This window comes from Nicotiana tabacum, chromosome 14 (genome assembly GCF_000715075.1).
Source record: "Nicotiana tabacum cultivar K326 chromosome 14, ASM71507v2, whole genome shotgun sequence".
In the NCBI taxonomy this organism is placed as follows: domain Eukaryota; kingdom Viridiplantae; phylum Streptophyta; class Magnoliopsida; order Solanales; family Solanaceae; genus Nicotiana; species Nicotiana tabacum.
Genome location: NC_134093.1, coordinates 41,947,628 through 41,970,531, shown reverse-complemented (window position 1 = coordinate 41,970,531; position 22,904 = coordinate 41,947,628). Strand labels below are relative to the sequence as shown.

General features: G+C 40.4%; 2 protein-coding genes across 2 annotated transcripts; both read right to left on the bottom strand.

Moving 5' to 3' along the window:
• Positions 1–16,494: 16,494 nt before the first annotated feature.
• Positions 16,495–17,016, bottom strand: LOC142168911 (uncharacterized). Its single transcript, XM_075230086.1, has one exon. The coding sequence runs from the start codon at positions 17,014–17,016 to the stop codon at positions 16,495–16,497; it is 522 nt and encodes a 173-aa protein (XP_075086187.1).
• Positions 17,017–17,577: 561 nt separating this feature from the next.
• LOC142168910 (uncharacterized) lies at positions 17,578–17,964 on the bottom strand. The gene has a single exon (XM_075230085.1). It carries the CDS (start codon positions 17,962–17,964, stop codon positions 17,578–17,580), a length of 387 nt encoding a protein of 128 aa, XP_075086186.1.
• Positions 17,965–22,904: the final 4,940 nt, after the last annotated feature.

The following is a 22,904-nucleotide window of genomic DNA, read 5'->3' as shown; positions in this document are numbered from 1 at the left end:
CATGGGAATACATATTACACATATATTTTTAAAACAAGCACACTCGGGATAGCAATTTCTATGACGTTCATTTTGGGACTTGCATCGATTTCATGAATACCATGGGATTCAATTGTAAGAAGAGGGGGTTTAGCCAACATACCTCAATTGAGCTTCTTAAAACTCTAAGATGTTCCGAAATATTAGTAACTTCAATTGATTTTAGTAATATAGCAGAAATTGAACAAAAAATTAGGAAAACGATCATGATTCTAGCTCACTTGAGCATTTTATCAAATACTATGTGTGTATTAAGGTTCCATGGCCATTTTATGAAGGACTTCACCATACCACACCCCATTCTTTTCTATTTCACAACCTCCCTACCTCCCCACGTACCTTAAGAATACATGCATGCAAGGTAAGTACTCCCATCCCCATGAACTACCTTACTAATTTCCCATTCTAGTTATATTTCGAATTTAAGAGCTTGGTGATAGAATCTTACCTCTTAGGATGAAGACCTAGGGTGCTTCTCGTGATAATATTCAAAGTTTAAGCAAGAATTGAAGAGAAATATTTGATGAGGATCACTTTCTCCCTCTAGGACTCTCTCTCTCACTCCAAAGATATCAGAAATAAGCTCAAAATGGTCTATGGTATATGTTTTAACGAAATAGGACCGAGTTTAAAAATCACATAAATGAAGCTCCGGAATAGGTTATTCGGTCACATATGCGACTGCATAATGATTATGCGGTCTGCGAAATGACCGTGAAAGGTGGCTCTGGGAGCTGGGCTAGCCTGCTTCACTCTGCGGCCGTTATGCGGCCCGCAGACCTGTTCTGCGGTCGCATAATACGCCGCAAAACCTCCCTCCGCAAAAGTCTAAGGATGACTATACGACCAAAGTGCGGCCAGCAAAACGGTTATGCGGTCACATAATTGAATGTGAAATTGACATAAAAAATGCCCCAAAAAGCTGCCTCACTCTGTGACCATTTTGCGGTCCGCAGAGTTGTTCTGCGGCTGCAGAACAGGCCGCTGAAATACCTACTTCTGCCCAACATTTTCCTTCAACTTCCTAGGCGATGTTCAATCCAAAAAGTCCAAACCATGGCACTACTATTAACCTCTATGCCTACTTCGGCATCATGGAATCCGAATTTTTTTAGGAAATATTTTACGGGGCTTTAGAACACCTACTCTTCCCTATAGGTTTAACACTTACTCTTCCATATAGAATTAATACTTACTCTTCCCTATAGATTTAAATTCCAATGAAGCATTCACTGTAACTTTCAATGTGATAGTAACAATAGCACAGAGATTCAAGCATGTACACTTCTCACAGAAACTATACAGAATACTATTGTGAGTGTGAAACAACAAATTACACCATTTAGACCACAGTCCAAACACAAGTGTGTGGTACACTGTCAATACTTTCAACATGCTTAAAAATACTCAAAGAAACCTATTACAGGTGTAAACAAAGAAAGGGATACCAGCAGACTATTGCAGAAGTCCAAACATTAAGTCATGTAATTTAGGGAGTAGAAAAGATACATAGTTCAAGTTTACGGAAGTCCTTAATTGAGTTTGCAGTATTTCACAACTTATCAGACTATGTTTGAGTTCAACAGAGATTCACATGCATATATTAAATCCTAACTTTTGAATTAACAACCATATTTAGGATCCCTAAGGAGTATTAGCATGTTAGTCCTAACCTAAGGAAAGCCATGATCACTTTCCCTTTAAAAGTTCATAACCTCATATTCACATCCATATCATTAAGAGTTAAGGCATTATTCTAAAAGCAGGGCTAATAGACATTAGAAAGTTCCTCTTAAGTCTATAGGTGAGTCACAGTTAACCTATACATGCCCAAGGTTCAGTTTTCTCTTATATAATAATGCAACATGAGCGCATAGGCATAGGTATGAAGGATAAACAAGAAGTTTGTTTAAGAACAAGATGAGTGCAGAAAACCAAAGGGATGGAACTTAGACACATACATGAGATATTCTTACAGGATTACAATATTACAAACATGGTTGAGTATCAGATAGCATGGGATCAGACCAACCGTTTCATTATAAATCTAGAACAATGAAAGTTTCATATTAAGTAGGCATGGTTTAGTTATACAGGTTAAGGGTGATAACTTAGTCATGGTGAAGTTTAGTTCAACATACCAACATAACAGATGATGCTCAATCATAGCAGATACAACTTTAGCCAAGTTCATAGTGCATAACTTAAATAGGTAGACAACAGCTGACAAGATATATACAAGACTAACTACAAAAACTCATTAGGACTTAGTCCAGTTACTTCAGAACATATTTAAACAGTGAAACTCACAGATATGAACAAACAATCATGAAGGTTAACAGAAAATCATTATGATGATCTTTCAAGAGTTACAGAATCATAGAAGCACGTTGGAAAAAAGAAGGCAACTCAAAAAACCTAGGATGGTATATGACATATTTGTAATCAACCCTTAATGTTCATAACTATTATAGTCTTAGTTTTATCAAACAGGTGACTCAAGTACATGACACAAATTAATAGATAACACTAAGGCATAATTATTAGAGCAGACATGAAACTATTAGCAAAATATCATGAAATCTAGGGTTAGAACAAGTGTAAATAATCATTATGGTTCTTTGTTAATCACATAAGTTCAATAGCACACAGATTATTCAACTTAGAGAAACATTCATTAAGATTACAAAGGTAGTCGATTAATATTGGTTTAATTTAAAATTATTAAAGAGAACAGCTGGTTCATACACAAATCATGATTATCAAACATAAGTCAATAATAATACATCATGAATAGAAACAATCATCAAAGAACAATACGGTACGCATGATGTTAACTAAAACAATTAAAAGAGAGGAAGGGTCGAAGTGCACTGATCTTCCTTTGAGCAGCAAACAAAATGAAGACTCTTTTTAGCCGTTTAGGAACCAATGCTCAAAACAATTACCAGTGAATAGAACTCAGAACTGAAAAGAGAGAAAAGATGAGAAATCAATTAGAACCTACATTTTTTATTGTGAATTAATTCTGTAAGCTATTGTGTGCTCGTCTTGGGTTGTGTTAGGTATGTACATTTAATGCCCCAATTTATGGTGGCATTCAATGCCTAGGGTTGACAGCAGATTCAAACTTGGTAGTGGAGTCTACCAGATAATACGAGCAAAATCGAGTGAAAATTTAAGAGAGAGAGAGGGGGGAAAATCAGCGGGAATTTTACCTGAGAGTAGAGAGGTTGACAGTTGATTGCAACGACCCATCGGACAAAGCTTCAATGTCCAGAGGTCATTGCACTAGACTTCTCGACCTCGAATAATCATAATGAGGCTTTGAGATATGCTCATGCATGCTCCGATTTGACAGAGCACAAGAGAAATCCGGAGACTCGAAGTTTCATCTTTGAGTTTAGGGTTTCAAATTAGGGGTTTTTGAATTCGAGTGATAAAATGGGGAAGGAACCAGCGAGATTCACGGATTTAGGAGGCAAAGGGGATGATTTCATGGTCGATTTGTGACCTTGCACGAATTAGTGCAAGGTTTTTGATTGATTAGGGTCTGTGGCGTTGACAGAAAGGGGAGAGAAAGGGGAAAGTGGGCGGCTTTGTCAAGAGTGAAATGATTTAGAGTTTGGAATAGTGTAACGACCCGATCAGTCATTTTGTATAAATGTACCTCGTTGCTCCTTTTATTGCTTTACACATGTGAGTTTATTCTTTTATGACTTGCGGGGTTGATTAGTTTCGTTCCAGGAAGCCTTCGAGTTGATTTGGACCCTTGATTCTAGACTTAGAAGCTTTAATTTGAAAATGTTGATCAAACTTTGACTTTTGTGAAAACGACCCCGGAAGTGTGTTTTTATTACTCTGATAGCTTCGTATCATAATTTGGACTTGGGCGTATGCCCGAAATTGAATTTGGTAGTCCGTAGGTTGATTTGTGTTGATTTACCAAAATTTGGCAATTTAAAGTTAAAAAGTTTGACCGTAGGTTGACTTTTAGCTATCGAGCTCGGAATTTCATTTTGGGAATTGGAATAGGTCCATTAAGGCATTTAGAACTTGTTTGCAAAAGTAGGTGTCGTTTGGAGTTGATTTGGTAGGTTTCAGACGCTTAGTTGTAATTCTAGAAGTTATTGAAAATTGCTTTAAAACATGTGTTTTAGTGTTCAATTTGTAATTTTAAATGTTATTTTTGGGTTTTGATCATGCGAGCGAGTTTGTATGATGTTGTTAGACTTTTGTGGATGTTTGGTTTGGAGCCCCGAGGGCTCGGGTGAGTTTCAGACACGTTCCGGAAGTGTTTTGGACTGGAAATCTGCAGAAGCTGATGTCTGGTGCTCTGGTGTCGCAAATGCGAAACAAGGCCCGCATTTGCGAAGGCGACACGTGATGGGCAGTTGTCGAAAATGCGACCTCACCTTCACATTTGCGAAGGCAGCATAATTTGGTCATGTTCGCAATTGCGAACAGTTTTTCCACTTTTGCGATGTTTCCCCAGTTCGCAATTGCAAAGGCTTTATGCGAGCCCCAAGATTTATGCGAGCCTGTCAGGGTTCACAAATGCGAGCCCCAGTACATAATTGCGAGGGTTCGCATCTGTGTTGCAAATGCGACATCTACAACTGGTTAAAGGGTTGGGAGACAGGATTTTTAAACTCATTCTCACATTTTTGAACCTTAAACTCGGTATGGGACGTTTGGAGAGGGAAATTTTACCTACAAACCTTGGGTAAGTGATTGTAATATATTTCTAATCATATTCCATCAACGTATCTTGATTTTAACATCAAATCATCTGAATCAAAGTAGAAAATTTGTGAAACTTTGTCAAGTTTTTGAAAAATAAGAAATTGAGTTTTGAGAGTCAATTTGGACACGGATGTTGAAACTAATCACATATATGAACTCGTTGGGTCATGGGTAGACGGAATCTACCGTTGGACCCGAGTTTTGACCGAGCGGGCCCCGGGTTGACTTTGTTGACTTTTTGGAAAAAGTGTAAAAATCTTAACTTTATATTTTGCAATTGAATCCCCTAGCATTGTTTGATGATATTCGGTCGATTTTGGTTAGATTTGAGCCGTGTGGAGGCAGATTTTAAGGGAAAAGCTATTTCTGAGTATTGAATTGGCCTAGCTGAGGTATGTGTCTTAACTAACTTCGTGTTGGGAATTACCCCTTTGCATTGGGTACGAGTGGGTACACGGGTGGGTACACAGGTTGTACGTGGATACACGGGTTGTACATGGTATTTGACCAGTTTAGGTTACTTAGACTATTTTCATGCTTTAATTGAAATGCCATATTATGTTCTAAATTTTCATAGTCAAATTATCCTTAATTGTGTTATTAGACTGTCCTTAAATGCCTTAGTTGACTTGTTTAGTATTTGTTCTTCAGCCTACTGGCTAAATTGCTCCCATGATTTAGTTGAACTTGTTGTCTCCTTTAATGTTACATGTTATCTCTTCATTTTTAATTATTGTTGTTTGAATTAATTGTCTGTGTTATCCCTTTACTTGTTTCTTTCCATTATTTTAGTCTCATTGTTGAATATTATTTCCTTTATTGTGAGTCAGTCTTATCTAATATCGTGGTTATACATTATTTTCTCACAATTGAGTGATTTGGTGTTGAAGTTGTGAAAGTCGTTAATACGTTGATGCGGTGTTGGTTATTGTTGACACATCTATCTTATTAAGCATTTTTCATCCAATGTCGTTGTTGATATTCTTGTATACGTTGTGGTGGAGCCATGGGCTATTGTTGTGGAAACATTGATATTGTTGTTGTTGGCAAGTTGTGATATGTGGGCACTTGTGGTGCGAATTGTTATTGTGATATGATATTGACGCGCATGCGACGGTATAAGGCTTGGGTTGATGTGCATGCGGCGGTATAAGGTGGCACTTATGTGCGTGTTGCTTGTAGGGGAACTACGTGAAGCCACGCGGCGTCATAAGGTTGGCTAAAGTGTGTGTAGCTATTTCGGGAAAACTGTTTTCAAAACCTATTTACAAATATAAGGGTCACGCGGCAGTATAAAGAAAGATTTTGATTGAAATTGAGAAATGTGAATACGAGGCGGTACCTCAGTTGATATTCTTGATTATACTAGGCGGTACCTCGGTTTGATTTCATTGTACACGAGGCGGTACCTTGTTGTGTTTCTTGCTATTTGTTTCATTTGCAAAGTGTTGTGGAAGGAATATTTCTTGTTGCTTAATTCTTTGTTATTCTAGCAGTTGTGGTCCGTACATGATCATTGTAGCACTTTAGTTGCTTCTTTTATGCTATTTCTATTGTTAACTCCTGGTACTAGTTCTTGCTATTATCTTGTTCCGTATCAGTTATTCTTCACTCTTTGTTACTTATCCGTATTACATTTTTATATTGTCTATTTCATATCCTTGTAGGTGTCTTGACTTGGCCTCGTCACTACTATACTGAGGTTAAGCTTGATACTTACTGGGTACCGTTGTGGGGTACTCATACTACGTTTCTACATATCTTTTTGTGCAGATCTAGGTACGTCTGCTCATGCCGGTCGTTAGATGTTGTTGTAGCTGCTGCTTGGGGTACTTCAAGGAATACCTTCTCCACATCCGCATGCCTCAGAGTCAACTTCCCTATTTTACTTCCTGTTGCATTTTTCTTTCGAACAGTGATATAGTAGTACTCTAGTTGTATTCTGTAGAGATTATGACTCAGTTCCACTAGTTTTAGGGATGTGTATTGTGAGATTCTATTTTCGGAAGACTTTATCTATTATTCAATTGTTTTCAGTAAATTGTTAATTTATATCTGTTCAGTTATCATTATTTGTTAAGCTTACCTAGTTGTAGAGACTAGGTGCCATCACGACATCCTTCGGAGGGAAATTGGGGTCGTGACAAGTTGGTATCAAAGCTCTAGGTTCATAGGTATTACGAGTCATAAGCAGGTTCAGTAAAGTCTTTCAGATCGGTACGAAGACGTCTGTACTTATCTTTGAGAGGCTACAAAACTATTAGGAAAACTTCACTTCTTTGATTCCTTATCGTGCGAATTGGTTGATTTCAAAAACTAAATCTTTGACTTTCTATTCTCTCATAGATGGTGAGGACACGCACCGCATGATCCGATGATCAGTCACCCGTGCCCCCTGCTTGAGCCGCGAGAGGCCAGTGCGGAGGCCGAGGATGGGCACGTGGTGCATCCAAAGCACCTGCCCGAGCTGCGACAGAGGAGCCACTAGTAGCTCCAGTCGTGGGTAGGCACTTGAGGCACCTATTGCCACCCCAGCATTTCAGGAGACCCTCGCACAGTTTCTGAGCATGTTCAGTACCTTAGCTCATACGAGGTTGATCCCACTTGCACCAGCCACATCTCAGGATGGGGGAGTAGCACAGACTCCCGCGACCCGTACCCCCGAACAATGGGTCAAGGTTGATCAGGTCCAAGAGGTTATAGCAGTATAACTTATTGCTTCGGTTCAGCCCGTGGTTACGACAACAACATTTGAGGAGGAGTAGCTTAGGCTCGAGAGGTTCAAGAATTACCACCCTCCCACTTTTAGTGGTTTGGGTTCAGAGGATACACATGGTATTCTTGAGAAGTGTCACCATATTCTCCGCACTATGGTCATTGTGGAGACCAGTGGGGTTGCTTTTAATACGTTCTAGCTAAAGTGAGCGGCACATCAGTTGTGGCGGGTGTACGAGGTGGGTAGCTCAACTGAGGCAGCTTCACTTACATGGGATCGGTTTTTAGAGTTCTTGAGAGAGTTTATTCCTCAAACCCTTCAGGATGCTTGGCACATGGAGTTCGAGCGGCTGTGCCAGGTTACTATGTCAGTGTCGGAGTATGATCTCTGATTCAATGATTTGTCCATGCATGAACCAGCCTTGGTCTCTACAGTCAGAGAGCGAGTCTGTCGTTTCATCGAGGGGCTCAACCAGAGTACTAGATTCAGCATGGCTAGAGAGTTGGAGTCAGACACTCTGTATCAGCAAGTGATGGAGATTGCACGAAGGTTGGAGGGTATGCGAGACCGTGATAGAGATGATAGGGAGGCTAAGATGCCTCGAGGTGCTGGAGGATTTAAGGTCACGCTGCAGCTACAACCCATCATGGTAGAGGCTATGTGAGCCGTCCAGTTCACTCAGCACTTCCAGCTTCTAGTGTTGCTCTGGTTTTTCTTTGATCTCAGGTTGCACACTTTGCTCAACCACTTTCTAGTGCACCTCTTGCACATATATCCTTCAGCGGTAAGTCTAGCCGATCAAGCCCGAGACAGTCCTAGCCACCACACCCGCCGAGAGATGGTTTTGAGTGTGGTGATACCCTCCACATAGTCAGAGACTATCCCAGACTCAGGAGCGGTGCACCTTCACAGACTACTCAGGCTCCACGGATTCAGTTAGGTCTGTAAACTTCTCAAGCCATGATTGTTGCCCCAGTTGCCACTCCACCAGCTCATCTAGTTAGGGTGGGGGATAGGAGGGTAGAGGTCACCCTAGAGGGGGAGGCCAGGCCAGATTCCATGCTCTTCCGAGTAGGACAGAGGGTTGCTTCAAACTAAGTCATTACCGGTATGGTTTCGGTTTGTCATAGAGATGCATCAAACTTATTTGATCCGGGATCCACTTATTCATATGTGTCATATTACTTTGCTCCGTACTTTAATGTATCTCGTGATTCTTTGAGTACTCTTGTTTATGTGTCCATGCCTGTAGGAGATTCTATTATTGTGTATTGTGTGTATCAGTCGTGCCTAGTTGTTAAGGGTGGTTTCGAGACAAGAGTTGATCTGTTGTTACTTAGTATGGTAGACTTTGATGTTATCTTGGGCATGGACTGGTTATCGCCTTATCATGCTATTCTTGATTGTCACGCCAAGACTGTGACATTGGCTATGCCAGGTGTACCTTAGTTAGAGTGTAGGGGTGCATTAGATTATGTTCCTAGCAGGATTATCTCATTTGTAAAGGCTCAGCGAATTGTTTCTTATCTAGACTTTGTCCGGATGTCAGTGCTGATACTCCTACCGTTGAGTCAATTCTGGTAGTGAGGGACTTCCCAGATGTATTTCCAGCAGATCTTCCGGGCATGTCTCCCAACATGGATATCAATTTTGGTATTCACTTGTTGCCGGGCACTCAGCCCATTTCAATTCCACCATATCGTATGGCCCAAATGCAACTGAAGGAGTTAAAGGAGCAGTTACAAGAGTTGCTTGATAAGGGACTCATTCGGCCTAGTGTGTCGCCATGGGGTGCTCCATTCTTGTTTGTGAAGAATAAGGATGGATCTATGCGCATGTGTATTGATTACCGTCAGTTGAACAAGGTTACAGTGAAGAACAGGTACACATTGCCACGCATTGATGACCTATTTGATCAGCTATTGGGCGCCAGAGTGTTTTTCAAGATTGATTTGAGGTCAGGTTATCATCAGTTAAAGATTCGGGATCCGGATATTCTAAAGACTGCCTTTAGGACTCGGTATGGTCACTACGAGTTCTTTGTGATGTCATTTGGGCTGACCAACGCCCCAACATCATTTATGCACCTGATGAACAGTGTATTCCAGCCTTATCTTGATTTATTCATCATTGTGTTTATTGATGACATCTTGGTGTACTCCCGTAGTCGGGAAGATCGTGAGCAGCATTTAAGGATCGTGCTCCAGTCCTTGAGAGAGAAGGAATTATATGCAAAGTTCTCAAAGTGTGAATTCTGGCTTGATTCGGTGGCATTTTTGGGTCATGTGGTGTCGAGTGAGGGGATCAAGGTATATCTGAAGAAGATTGAGGGAGTGCAGAGCTGTCCCAGACCGTCTTCAGCTACTGAGATTCGGAGTTTCCTTGGTTTGGCCGGGTATTATTATCATCGTTCCGTAGAGAGCTTCTCATCTATTGCTGCACCTATGACTAGATTGACCCATAAGGATGCTCCTTTCAGATGGACCGAGAAGTGTGAGGCGAGATTTCAAAAGCTCAAAACTGCTTTAACCACAACCCCAGTGTTGGTGTTGCCTATGGGCTCGGGGTCTTATACTGTGTATTATGATGCGTTATGTGTTAGCCTTGGCACGATGTTGATGCAGAACGGTAGGGTGATTGCCTACGCGTCTCGATAGTTGAAGACTCATGAGAAGAATTATCCAGTCCACGATTTGGATTTGGCAGCCATTGTTCATGCATTGAATACCTGGCGGCATTATTTGTATGGTGTTCCTTGTGAGGTCTTTACCCACCACCGGAGTCTACATCATCTGTTCAAATAGAAATATCTTAACTTGTGGCAGTGAAGATGGTTAGAATTACTTAAGGACTATGATATCACCATTTTATATCATCCCGGGAAGGCTAATATGGTGGTCGATGCCTTGAGTCAAAAGGCGGAGAGTTTGGGTAGTTTGCATATTTACTGGTAGCTGAGAAGCCATTAGCATTGGTGGTTCAGGCCTTAGTCAACCAATTGAGTTCTTGCCTGTGTCGCTTCTCAGTCTTCTCTATATGACTGTATCAGAGAGCGTCCGTATGATGACCCCCATCTGCTTGTCCTCAAGGACATGGTTCAATATGGAAATGACAAGGAGGTTACTATTGGAGATGACGGTATGTTATGAATGCAGGGCCAGTTATGTGTGCTCAATGTGGATGGGTTGCGTGAGTTGATTTTCGAAGAGGCCCACGGTTCAGCATGGCGATGCCACTGTTCGTGGATGGTTAGGTTGACTTTCAACTATCGAGATCGGAATTTGATTTTGGGACTTGGAATAGGGTAGTTATGGAATTTAGAACTTGTCTGCAAAATTTAGTGTCGTTTGGAGTTGATTTGATAGGTTTCAGATGCTTAGTTGTAATTCTAGAAGTTCTTGAAAATTTCTTTGAAAATCATGCGTTTTAGTGTTTGATTCGTAGTTTTACATTTTGTTTTTGTGTTTTGATCGTGCGAGCGAGTTCGTATGATTTTTTGCATGTTGTTACATATGCGAACACCAGGCTTGCATTTGCAAAGGCGATATGTGATGGGCCATTGTCACAAATGCGACCTCACCTTCACATTTGCGAAGCCAGTAGAATTTGGTCATGTTCACAATTGTGAATAGTTTGTTCGCTTTTGCGATGTTTCCCCAGTTCGCAATTATGAAGGCTTTATCACAATTGCGATGTATGTTGAGCATGTTAGGGTTCGCAAATACGAGCCCCGATCACAATTGTGGCAAATGCAACATCTGTAGCTGGTTAAAGGGTTGGGAGACAGGATTTTTGAACTCATTCTCACGTTTTTGAACCTTAGACTCGGTAGGAGACGATTTGGAAAGGGGATTCTCACCTACAAACCTTGGTAAGTGATTCTAATCTATTTCTAATCATATTCCATAAATATGTCTTAGATTTTAACTTCAAATCATGTGAACCAAAGTAGAAAATTTGTGAAACATTGTCAAGTTTTCGAAAAATAAGAAATTGCGTTTTGAGAGTTGATTTAGACTCGGATTTTGAAACTAATCACATATATGAACTCGTGGGGTCATGGGTAGACGGAATCTACCATTGGACTCGGGTTTTGATCGAGTGGGCCCTGAGTTGACTTTTGATAATTTTTTGGAAAAAGTGTAGAGATCTTAACTTTATCTGTTGCAATTGAATTACCTAGCATTGTTTGATGATATTGAGTCAATTTTGGTTAGACTTGAGCCATGTGGAGGCGGATTTTAAGGTAAACGCTATTTTCGAGTGTTGAATTGGCCTAGTTGAAGTAAATGTCTTGCCTAACTTCGTGTAGAAAAATTATCCCTTAAGATTGGTATTGTTTGATTCATTTGTGCTAAGTGCAATCCGTATACGCAAGGTGACGAGTGGGTACATAGGTTGTACGTGGTATTTGACCGGTATAGGTTACTTAGACTATTTTCATGCTTTAATTCAAATGCCATATTATGTTCTAAATTCTTATAGTCAAATTACCCTTAATTGTGTTAGACTATCCTTAAATGCCTTAGTTGACTTGTTTAGTATTTGTTCTTCATTCTACTTGCTAAATTGCTCCCATGCTTTAGTTGAACTTGTTGTCTACTTTATTGTTACATGTTATCTCTTCGTTGTTAATTATCGTTGTTTGAATTAATTGTTCGTGTTATCGCTTTGCTTGTTGATTTCCATTATTTGAGACTCATTGTTGAATATTATTTCCTTTATTATGAGTTAGTCTTATCTAATTTCATGGTTATACATTATTTTCTCATTGTTGAGTTATTTGGTGTTGAAGTTGTGAAAGTCGTTAATACGTTGACGCGATGTTGGTTATTGTTGACACATCTATCTTATTGAGCATTTTTCATCCAATTTTGTTGTTGATATTCTTGTATACGTTGTGGTGGATCCATGGGTTATTGTTGTGGAAAGATTGATATTGTTGTTGTTGGCAAGTTGTGATATGTGGGCACTTAAGGTGCGAATTATTATTGTGATATGATATTGACGTGCATGCGACGGTATAATACTTGGGTTGATGTGCATGCGGCGGCATAAGGTGGTACTTATGTGCGTGTTGCTTGTAGGAGAACTGCGTGAAGCCACACGACATCATAAGGTGGGCTAAAGTGCGTGTAGCTATTTCAGAAAAATAGTTTTCAAATGTAAGGCTCATGCGGCGGTATAAGGAAAGATTATGTTTGAAATTGAGAAATGTGAATACGAGGCGGTACCTCGGTTGTTATTCTTGATTATACGAGGCGGTACCTCGGTTTGATTTCTAAATACACGAGGCGGTACCTCATTGTGTTTCTTGCTATTTGTTTTATGTTATAAAGTGTTGTGGGAGGAATATTTCTTGTTGCTTCATTCTTTATTATTCTAGTAGTTGTAGTCCGTACATGATCATGTGGCGCTTTAGTTGCTTCTTTTATGCTATTTCTATTATTAACTTCCAGTACTAGTTCTTGCTATTATCTTGTTCCGTATCAATTTTTCTTCACTTTTTGTTACTTATCCGTATTACATTTTTATGCTACTATTTCATATCGTAGTAGGTGTCTTGACCTGGCCTCGTCACTACTCTACTGAGGTTAGGCTTGATACTTATTGGGTACCGGTACACCTGCTCCACATCCGCAGGGCTCAGAGTCACCTTCCCTAATTTACTTTATGTTGAAATTTTCTTTCGAACACTGATGTAGTAGTACTCTAGTTGTATTCTGTAGAGCTTATGACTCAGTTCCACCAGTTTTAGGGCTGTGTATTGTGAGATTCTATTTTCGGAAGGCTTTATCTATTGTTCAGTTGTTTTCAATAACTTGATAATTTATATCTGTTCGGTTATCATTATTTGTTAGGCTTACCTAGTTGTAGAGACTAGGTGCCATTACGATATCCTTTGGAGGGAAATTGGAGTCATGACAGATAGACCAGGCTGGTCTCTAAGGGTTAAGAAGGGTGGAGGGGATCTGGGTTGTTGGATCTTTGGGTTTCAATTCAGTTGTTAGAAGGTTTTAATGAGGAAATATGAGGGCCGTCAGATCTTTGCGTTTCAACGGCAGAGATTGGATCTGGCCAGCGTTAGAACTAAAGGAAAAATAAGATAAAATGTGGGCGGTAGATTAAATGGATGGATGGCTCAGATGGGGAGTGTTCTTGTGTGAGTGCTTTGAGATCGGTGATGTGGCAAAATCTGATTTGCTCAGGGAGGGTGGCATGGATTGCCAACGTGGATTGGGGTGGTGGGAGGGGGGGGGGGGTCATTTGGACTAGGTTAGATGTGAATTGGGCTGGTTTTAATTTAAAGGATGAAATATTCATGTTTTAAGATTGCAATTGCAATTATAGCCATTTAGCCTTTAACCTCTTTAGAATTAATTTAATTAATTTAAATAAAATATAATAAAAATTATAATCATCAAATACACTATTAATTACTATAATTAATTAATTATTTATTAAAATACCTTATTTTCCAAATTATGACATAAATTTTGAATTATTTGAAATAGTAGGCTAATTACTAAAATTTAAGGAATAACTTATTAAATTAATTATAAAACCTATGTAATGAATATAAAGGTTATTTTAATAATCTCAAAAATAGTAAGAGTAATATATTTAAAAATTATATAATACTAAATTATTAATTTCAACACTATTAATTACTAGTTTATACCATAATAGGTATTATTAATTAGAAAATATTTTCAGCATATTTATTGCAAATCCTTAAGTATAAATAAATTAATTTTAAAAGGGAGGGTCAAAATTGATCGTCAACAGCTACCCATCTTTGACCGAAGACGACAAAAGAGTTTTCTGGGAAAGAACTTGAACCTAGACCAATTTTGTCCCAACATTAGGCATATATTGCAGGAATGAAATATGGATTTGAGGAAGATTATGAGTTGTTGAATTAAGGGAAGAGTTAAGGAATGTTTCGGGGGAAGTTTTGGAAAATTGGGGCTGAATTCTAGCTTTGAATTGCCTACATACCTCGGGCTTAACGAGGAATAGGCCTCATGTAGTTCTGGAATGATGATTTGGAGAAGGTGATGGTTGCAGGACTTGCCCTAGTATCATATTATGACGATACTACAAGACGAGAAGGTTTTGGTACCCAAGATAGCTTTGAATTGCGGCTTGATTACAAGACTTGAAAGATTTGATGATTTAGAGTTCCAGTTATCGTATTTGAGTTTGAGTTTGGATCATTGGCCCGCTTATGAATTTGTTGTCCCTTATAGCATGTAGCTTGGCTTACTTCTTAGAAGAAGCTCCACGTCGCAATGCTTGATCCTGCAAAAATAAAATACACACATACCCATTTATCGTAATGCAGATATGTTAAGATGTGATGTAAATGATGCAGGAGTGATGATATCTGGCTGCCGGCTAGCCGTTATTTGGATCGGGGCGATGGGATACTTGAATTTGACTTGACTGTTAGCTAGGATGCGCACCATTCCACAGTTGTCGGAGAATTAAGTCTCCTCACGATAGGAGTATCTTCGCGCAATGGGAGTATTTGACTTGAAAATTAAAATGCATCTCCGCACGATGCGAGTTTGACTTGAAAATGTAAATGCATCTCCGTATGATGGGAGTTTCTGATTTGAAAAAATGTAACTTGCATGTAGGCTGCATGAACAAAACATCAACACATTCAAGATAAAATAAAGAAATAGGGAGCATGCCCAAGAGATACTCTTGACTACAAAACTAAATTACGGTCGTTGATCGACAGAATGTATGGCGGGATCAGACGGTCCGTCCTTCGACAGGAGAAGTTGGCTATGAAGTTTGCAACTATGTACTTGTAATCTCCGATATGACGGAGTGACGATGCGATCTGTGCGAAGTGCTCGAGTTAGAGAAGCGACCAGTTTGCTATATATAGGGCTTTGATTGGCAAAGTCAACAGCTCGATCTGTACAGGGCGCTCCAATTGGTTGAGTAGATGGTTTGCTATATACACGACTTTGATTGGAAAAGCTGACAACTCGCTATATACAAGGCGCTCTGCTTGGTTGAGCAGACGGTTTGTTATTTACAATATGCCCGATCATGTCGGAGGCTTGGTTCTAGAATATCTCCAAAGAACTTGAAGTTAGTCCTTAGTCATATGAGGAAATGAATTAAATAATGAAAGAGATATAAGGGTTCATGAGAGAATAGCATGGTCCGTCATTGCTCTGAGTGTGCCCCAAAATTTTGCCTCTTATTGGTCCTGCATTAAAAGAAAAATTCTTAGCACGGGGGGTATTGGTTTGTGTTGATCATAGTCCTGGCCTTGCCCTTGGTCTGTCAAGATTATGCCACAAAGTTCGGTAGGTGTAATGTTAGTTTATAGAAAATATTTTTTGAAAATAATTTATTTTTATGGCAAATGTCGTTGTTTCAGATTATGACATATTCGGAAATTCCTTTTGGCACGAACGTTGTTTCTGGATGACTCTGTCCTGTTGATGTCGATTCCTGGAGAGCCTCTCGTGACATAGCTTCTTGCTGCCGCGATTGAGTCCTAGTCTAAACGAATGAATTACAAAGGTATTCGAACGAAATCAGGTCTGAATGTAGTTTGAGTGTAACGACAAATAAATTTTGATGATGACCGAGCATGACTCAAGAAGACTATGTATCCAAATGGAATCAGCTCAAGATGTAGTTCGATTATAATAGATGCAAAGTGATAAGAATTTGAAAATGAAGTGGTCGAGTTTGACTCAGACTACCTACGTATCTAAATGGAATTAGGCTAAAACGTAGTTCAACTACAATAGATGACTGAATCCGATGAGGAATGCCTACGTATTCCTTCCGAAGGAAATCAAGTCGTGGTGTAGTTCCGAATACATACATAATGATATTTGGATTTTCTATTACAAAAGGGAAGGGAGACCGAACCCTACATGGGTTGCCTATCCCACCGTGGTATGTCAGGTCAGGCGTAGTTTGGTTACAACCAAACCTTAATTCTATTGTCTTCAAATGTAGTATCTCTCGATTACATCCGAGTTGATGGTGCTAACTCTTCCATCCATTTCTGCTAGAATCAATGCTCCTCCCGACAATACCCGATGGAACACATAAATACATTTCCAATTCGGCGCAAGCTTTCCCTTGGCTTGTTCTTGATGAGGGAATATTTTATTCAAAACCAACTGCCCTGGTGCAAATTGCCGAGGTTTCACATTCTTTTTGAATGCACTGGCCATCCTATTTCGATATAGCTGACCACGGCACACTGCATTCTTTCTCTTTTCATCAATGAGCATGAGTTGCTCCTGCCTGACCCGTATCCATTCTGCATCGGCTAACTTGACTTCTTGAATAACCTTTAAGGATAGTATCTCGACCTCTACGGGTATCACAGCTTCGGTGCCATATACCAACATGTATGGCGTTGCTCCGGTGGATGTTCTCATGGTGGTCCAATAACCCAACAAGGTGAAGGATAATTTCTCCCAAATCTCTCTCATGAGATCGCTGTTTGAGATTGGTTTCATTGTAAGTGATGATCAACTCTGGTATCCCGAATTGGCAGACTATGTTGTTATGGATGACATCTGCTACCACTTTCTTCGTGACGACCTTGTATAGAGAAGTTTTAACCCATTTGGTGAAGTAGCCAATGTCTACCAAGATGAAATGGTGTTTGCTTGATGCGGCGGGTTCTATAGGTCCAATTACGTCCATGCCCTAAGCGGCAAACGGCCAAGGAGAACCCATTACATTCATCTCATTAGGTGGAACTCGTATGAAATCCCCGTGAATCTGTCACTGGTGACACTTCTTCACGTAATGTATACTATCTCTTTCCATGGTCATCCAAAAGTATATGGCTCTCAAAATCTTCTTGGACAATGTGAAACCATTCATGTGAGGTCCGCATGTTCCTGCGTGTATTTCTTCTAGTAATCTGGTTGCTTCAGCGGCATCTACACACCTCAACAGACCCAAGTCTGGGTCATCCTGTACAGGACTTCCCCGTTAAGGAAAAAGTGATTTTCTAGCCTTCTCAATGCTCGCTTCTGACCATTGGTGGCATTCTCAGGATAATATCTTATTTAAAGGAACCTTTTGATGTAGTAGTACCATGGCTTACCGTCTGGCTCCTCATCTACATGGAAACAGTATGCATGCTGATCCCGAACCTCTATATCAACAGGGTTGATGTAATTCTTATCTGGATGCTGGATCATGGATGAAAAGGACGCGAGAGCATCGTCAAACTCGTTCTGGATTCTGGGAATATGTTTGAACTCAATCTTGGTGAGTTTATTGCATATCTCTTTCATGCAATGTAGGTATGGAAGAATCTTGACATTCTTGATAGTCCATTCACCCAGGACATTATGTATCAGTAGGTCAGAATCTCCTATGATAAGAAGCTCCTTGATGTTCATGTCAACTTCCATCATAATCCCGATGATGCATGCTTCATACTCAGACATATTATTGGTGCAAGGGAACCTTATCTTAGTTGAAGTTGGTTAATGTTTTCCTAACTTAAAGATCAGTACTGCCCCGATCCCTACTCCTTTGAATTTTATTGCTCCGTCAAAAAACATTCTCCATCCTGGGTATGACTCTACGATGTCTTCCTCGGTGAACAACACTTCTTCATCCGGAAAGTATGTAGTGAGCAGCTTATAGTCCATGTCCACTGCGTTCTCTGCAAGGTGGTCGGCTAATGCTTGTCCCTTGATAGCCTTCTACGTTAAGTACAAAATATCGAACCCGTTGAGAAGAATTTGCCATTTGTCTAACTTTCCTGTAGGCATCGACTTCTTGAAGATGTACGTGAGCGGGTCGAGCTGAGATATCAGGTGTGTGGTGTATGCTGACATGTAGTGCCTTAACGTATCAGCTATCCAAGTCAAAGCGCAACAGGTCCGCTCTATCAAATTGTATTTGGCTTCACACGGTGTAAAATTCTTGCTCAGGTAGTAGATAGCATGCTCCTTCCTCCACGTCTCATCGTGTTGTCCCAACACGCATCCAAATGCATTGTCCAGAACAGACAGTTATAGTCAAAACGGCTTCCCAGGTTCGGGGGCAACCAACACTGGTGTATTTGACAAGTACTCCTTGATCTTGTTGAAAGCTTTTTTGATACTCATCTGTCCATTCTGTAGTAGCATCCTTTTTCAATAGCTTGAAAATAGGATCGCAGATCACCATTGACTAGGCTATGAATCTGCTGATATAGTTTAATCTGCCATGGAAACTCATCACGTCCTTCTTGCTCTTAGGTGGTGGTAGGTCCTGAATGGATTTGATCTTTGAAGGATCCAATTCTATTTCTTTCCTGCTGACGATGAAGCCTAACAATTTTCCGGCGGGGACTCCGAATGCACATTTTGCAAGATTCAACTTCAAAGTGTACCTCTGCAAATGTTCGAAAAATTTCTTCAGGTCATTCAAATGCTCTGCACTCTTCCGAGATTTGATGATGATGTCATCCATATATACCTTGATTTCCCTGTGGATCATATCGTGAAAAGGGGTCATCACGGCCCTCATGTAAGTAGCACCGGCGTTCTTGAGACTGGACGACATGACCATATAACAGTAAATTCCATATGACTTAGTCAACGCCGTCTTCTCCGTATCTTCCTCATGCATCAGGATCTGGTGGTACCCAGTGAAACAATCCATGAATGACTACAGGTCATGCATTAGGATGTGGTGGTACCCGGTGAAATAATCCACGAATAATTGCATCTCATACTTCGTGCAATTTTTGATAAGGATGTGAATGTTTGGTAAAGGGAAATCATCCTTCGGACTAGATTTATTGAGATCTCAATAGTCCACATATATCCTTATCTTCCCATCCTTCTTTGGTACCAGTACGATATTTGCCTACCATGTAGGATAATTGGTGACTCTTACCACATTTGCCTCATTGCTTGGTGACAACTTCTTTTATCCTTAAACTCAAATTTGGCTTAAACTTTCTAGGTTTTTGTTTAACTGGCGGTCTGGAAGGATCGGTAGGCAATCAATGCGAGACAATGTCGGTACTCAATCCGAGCATGTCATCATATGACCATGTGTACATGTCGATGTATTGTCAGAGGAGCACGACCAGTTCTTCTTTTTGTTCTGCTTCTAAATATATGTTGATTCGAGTTTCTTTCATGTCTTCTTCACTTCCCAAGTTGATTACTTTTGTTTCTTCAAGATTAGGCTTTTCCTGGCTCTCTAACTACTCGATCTCTTCCGGGAGGTTATCAGGCATCATGCTCTCCTCGTACTCCTCATAATCGGGATCATTTTGCTCGAAGGTTTCATTAAATGTCATAATCGCGGAACGCGGGTTTTTATCGATTTGATTGCTGAAAAGAAAAACTAAGTATAAATAAAGCAGTAAATATATTTGCAATAATTTTAAGAAAAGCAATTCTTTTTAATTCATCAAAAGGGGAACGTCTAAGTGTTCAGGGAGGTAATTGACAAAAAGTACATGCACGGTTCAGACCTCATTAAACCGTACATTTTTCAAAAGTTTTACAATGCCACACTACCAAGATTCCTGGCGAACCAAAGAGGGACTGGCGGTCCAATTCTTCAACGCCTCTCCTAGTTCGGTAGCATGAATTGTCAGTATCTTAATATCAACTTTGTTATGGAATTCCTCGATCATGGCTACGAACAGTCTTTCCATTCCATCTACAATATCGTCCTCTGGTGTTGAACTCTGACCTGGACTCAGAACACACTCTAGCACAAAAATCTTCTTTCCAAAGTTAGAAGTGTAAGTCTTTCCAGTTAAAGGTTGATACCCTAAACCAATAGTACCATTTTTCCCTTTCGGCTCAATCGGCTCTTTTATCCCATCTGATCGGGCTCCTAGCCCGGTCCCTGGTCGGTACCCGTACTTCATCATCTCTCTCATGGCCATCTTTGATCTGTATGACGACTCCATACCCAGATTTTGCTCAGTCTTCTCTATCTTCGTAGTCTGCATGATCTCAACCACGTGAAAGGTGACCCCATCAAACCCTTCTATGAATGGGGTTGTGTGTTCTAGATAAGCTGACCAACTCCATTCACTGTGAATTATGATCTCTTGGAAATCTCGCTCGAACTTTATACATTGATGGAGGGTGGACGGAACTGCCCCTACCATATGTATCCAAGGTCTTCCCAGTAATAGGTTATATGAAAATGAGATGTCCATTACTTGAAAGAGGATTGGGAACTCACCTGGTCTAATCTACAATGGGAACTCACCTGGTCTAATCTACAGGGAAAAATAAATCTCTTTGATGACGTCTTTCTGAGACAAATCAAAAGCTCCCACTCTCACATGGCTTTCCTTTACTTCTCTCAAATGAATACCCAACTCTCGTAGCGTAGAGAGTGGGCAAATATTCACTCCAGATCCTCCGTCAACAAGCACTCGAGAAACCACTTTATCCCCGCACTTGACTATGATGTGCAGGGCTCTGTTATGATCCATACCTTCTACAGGAAGTTCATCTCTTCGGGAAGAGATCATAATTGCCTCGACCATCTTTCCAATTTTTGCCACCAACGCCTCGCTGGTGGTGTTGCTCAGCACACTTACTCAACTCAATACCTTCATCAAAGCATCTTTATGACTGTTGAAACTCATCAACAGATCCATGATCGATATGCGTGCAGGGATTTTCTTGAACTGTTTCTCTAGGGAGTATTCCTTAGCTGGCATCTTTCTCTAAAATTTTGCCGCCTCGGCGTCTGTTACGTTTTCCTTTCAATCTATTCTCTACTTGGATTTCCTCGATTTATCTCTTCGGGAGCAGAGCACCTTCCTGACCCGGTCATTCCTTGGGCAGCCGCAGGATCTATCATCTTACATTTCCCTTACTACTGATACGTCCATGGAGTTGTCTTGTACTTCTGAATCTCTTCATTTCCGACGGCGATGATGGACTGTTATTGGTTTGTCTGGACCGTCACCAGCAGTTTTAACTATACACTAATCAACAGAGTTCATCAGGGTGTGGAACTCAATCAGCCTCGACATTCCCAATTATGACGATAGTCCCATTAAGATCATAATCTTCATCCAAAACGATCATATTAGCGCCTTGATTCCTATGGTTTGGTAGCGGGTTACGATTCATATTTGACGGAGCTGGGGTATATTGGATGGCTCAACTCTTGATCAGTGACTCAATCTCATTCTTCAGCCTGAAGTAGTCCTCGGTATCATGCCCAGGTACACCTAAATAGTAGACACACTGTTTGGTTGAATCAAAGTATTTGGAAGGGTGGTTGGGAATTCTCCCTTCCAAAGGTTATATCAGACCAACTCTTCTCAGCCTTTCGAATAACTAGGCCAAGGGTTCAGCAATCAGGGTGTAGTTTCTAGAATTTCCTTCTTCAAAATTTGGGTGCGGTCGAGATGCATAAACGGGTCAATTTTGATGGGTGGTGGTTTGGACGGGAGTATATAGTTGTGGTGAGTTTGGATTTATATGGGCACGAGGTGGTTTGTATTGAGGTTGGGGATTATAGTATGGTTGTGTTTTGTATACTGAAGCGTAGGCAGGTTGGTGTGAAGGATGGGTGTTCATAGGGTAAGAGTTGTTTTTGTGGGGTGGACTAGACTAGTAGTAGGGAATGATTCCTGGTACTTCTTTCTTCTACTTCTTTCCACTGCTTATCGACTAGATTGAATTGCCTTGCTGGAAGCTTGCAACGCGGCCATTGATTGTATCTTGCCGGAATTGATACCTACTTCCAAAATATCTCACATCTTAACTAACTCGGGGAACTTTTTCCCCATCATGACCATCATTTTCTCAAAGTAAATTCCTTATTGAACCCTGATGAAGTACTTGGTTAGCTCATTATCATCTAGTGGGGGTTGAGTCCTTGCAGCCTCCGACCTCCAACGACGTGCATACTCTTGAAATGATTTTGATGGCTTCTTCTACAAATTCACCAGGGTGAACCGCTCTAGAGTAATTTCGGTGTTAAAGCTGAAATGGTTCATGAAGTCTTCTACCCTATCGTGCCATTATTTCCAGTTTCTGGGGTCCTTGCGGGTGTACTAAGTGAGTGCCTCTTCTGTCAGGCTCATGATAAATAACTCCATCCTCAACTTTTAATTCCTTCCTACTCCGACCAGCTTGTCGTAGTAGGCCCTTAGATGTGCATGAGGATCGCCCGTTCCATAAAAGATGTCAAATTATAGAGGCTTATATCCTACGGGCATGTCCACATCAAGGTGTATACACAAATGTTCATAATCTAGGCTCTCATTCCCTCGAGCAACCTGAAGAATCTTCATCTGTTTTCTCAAAGCTCGCAAGTCTTCGGATATTGATTCTTCCTATTTGTACTTTGCTTCCCTCTCCATCTCAACATACTGATCAATTTCATATGGAACTCT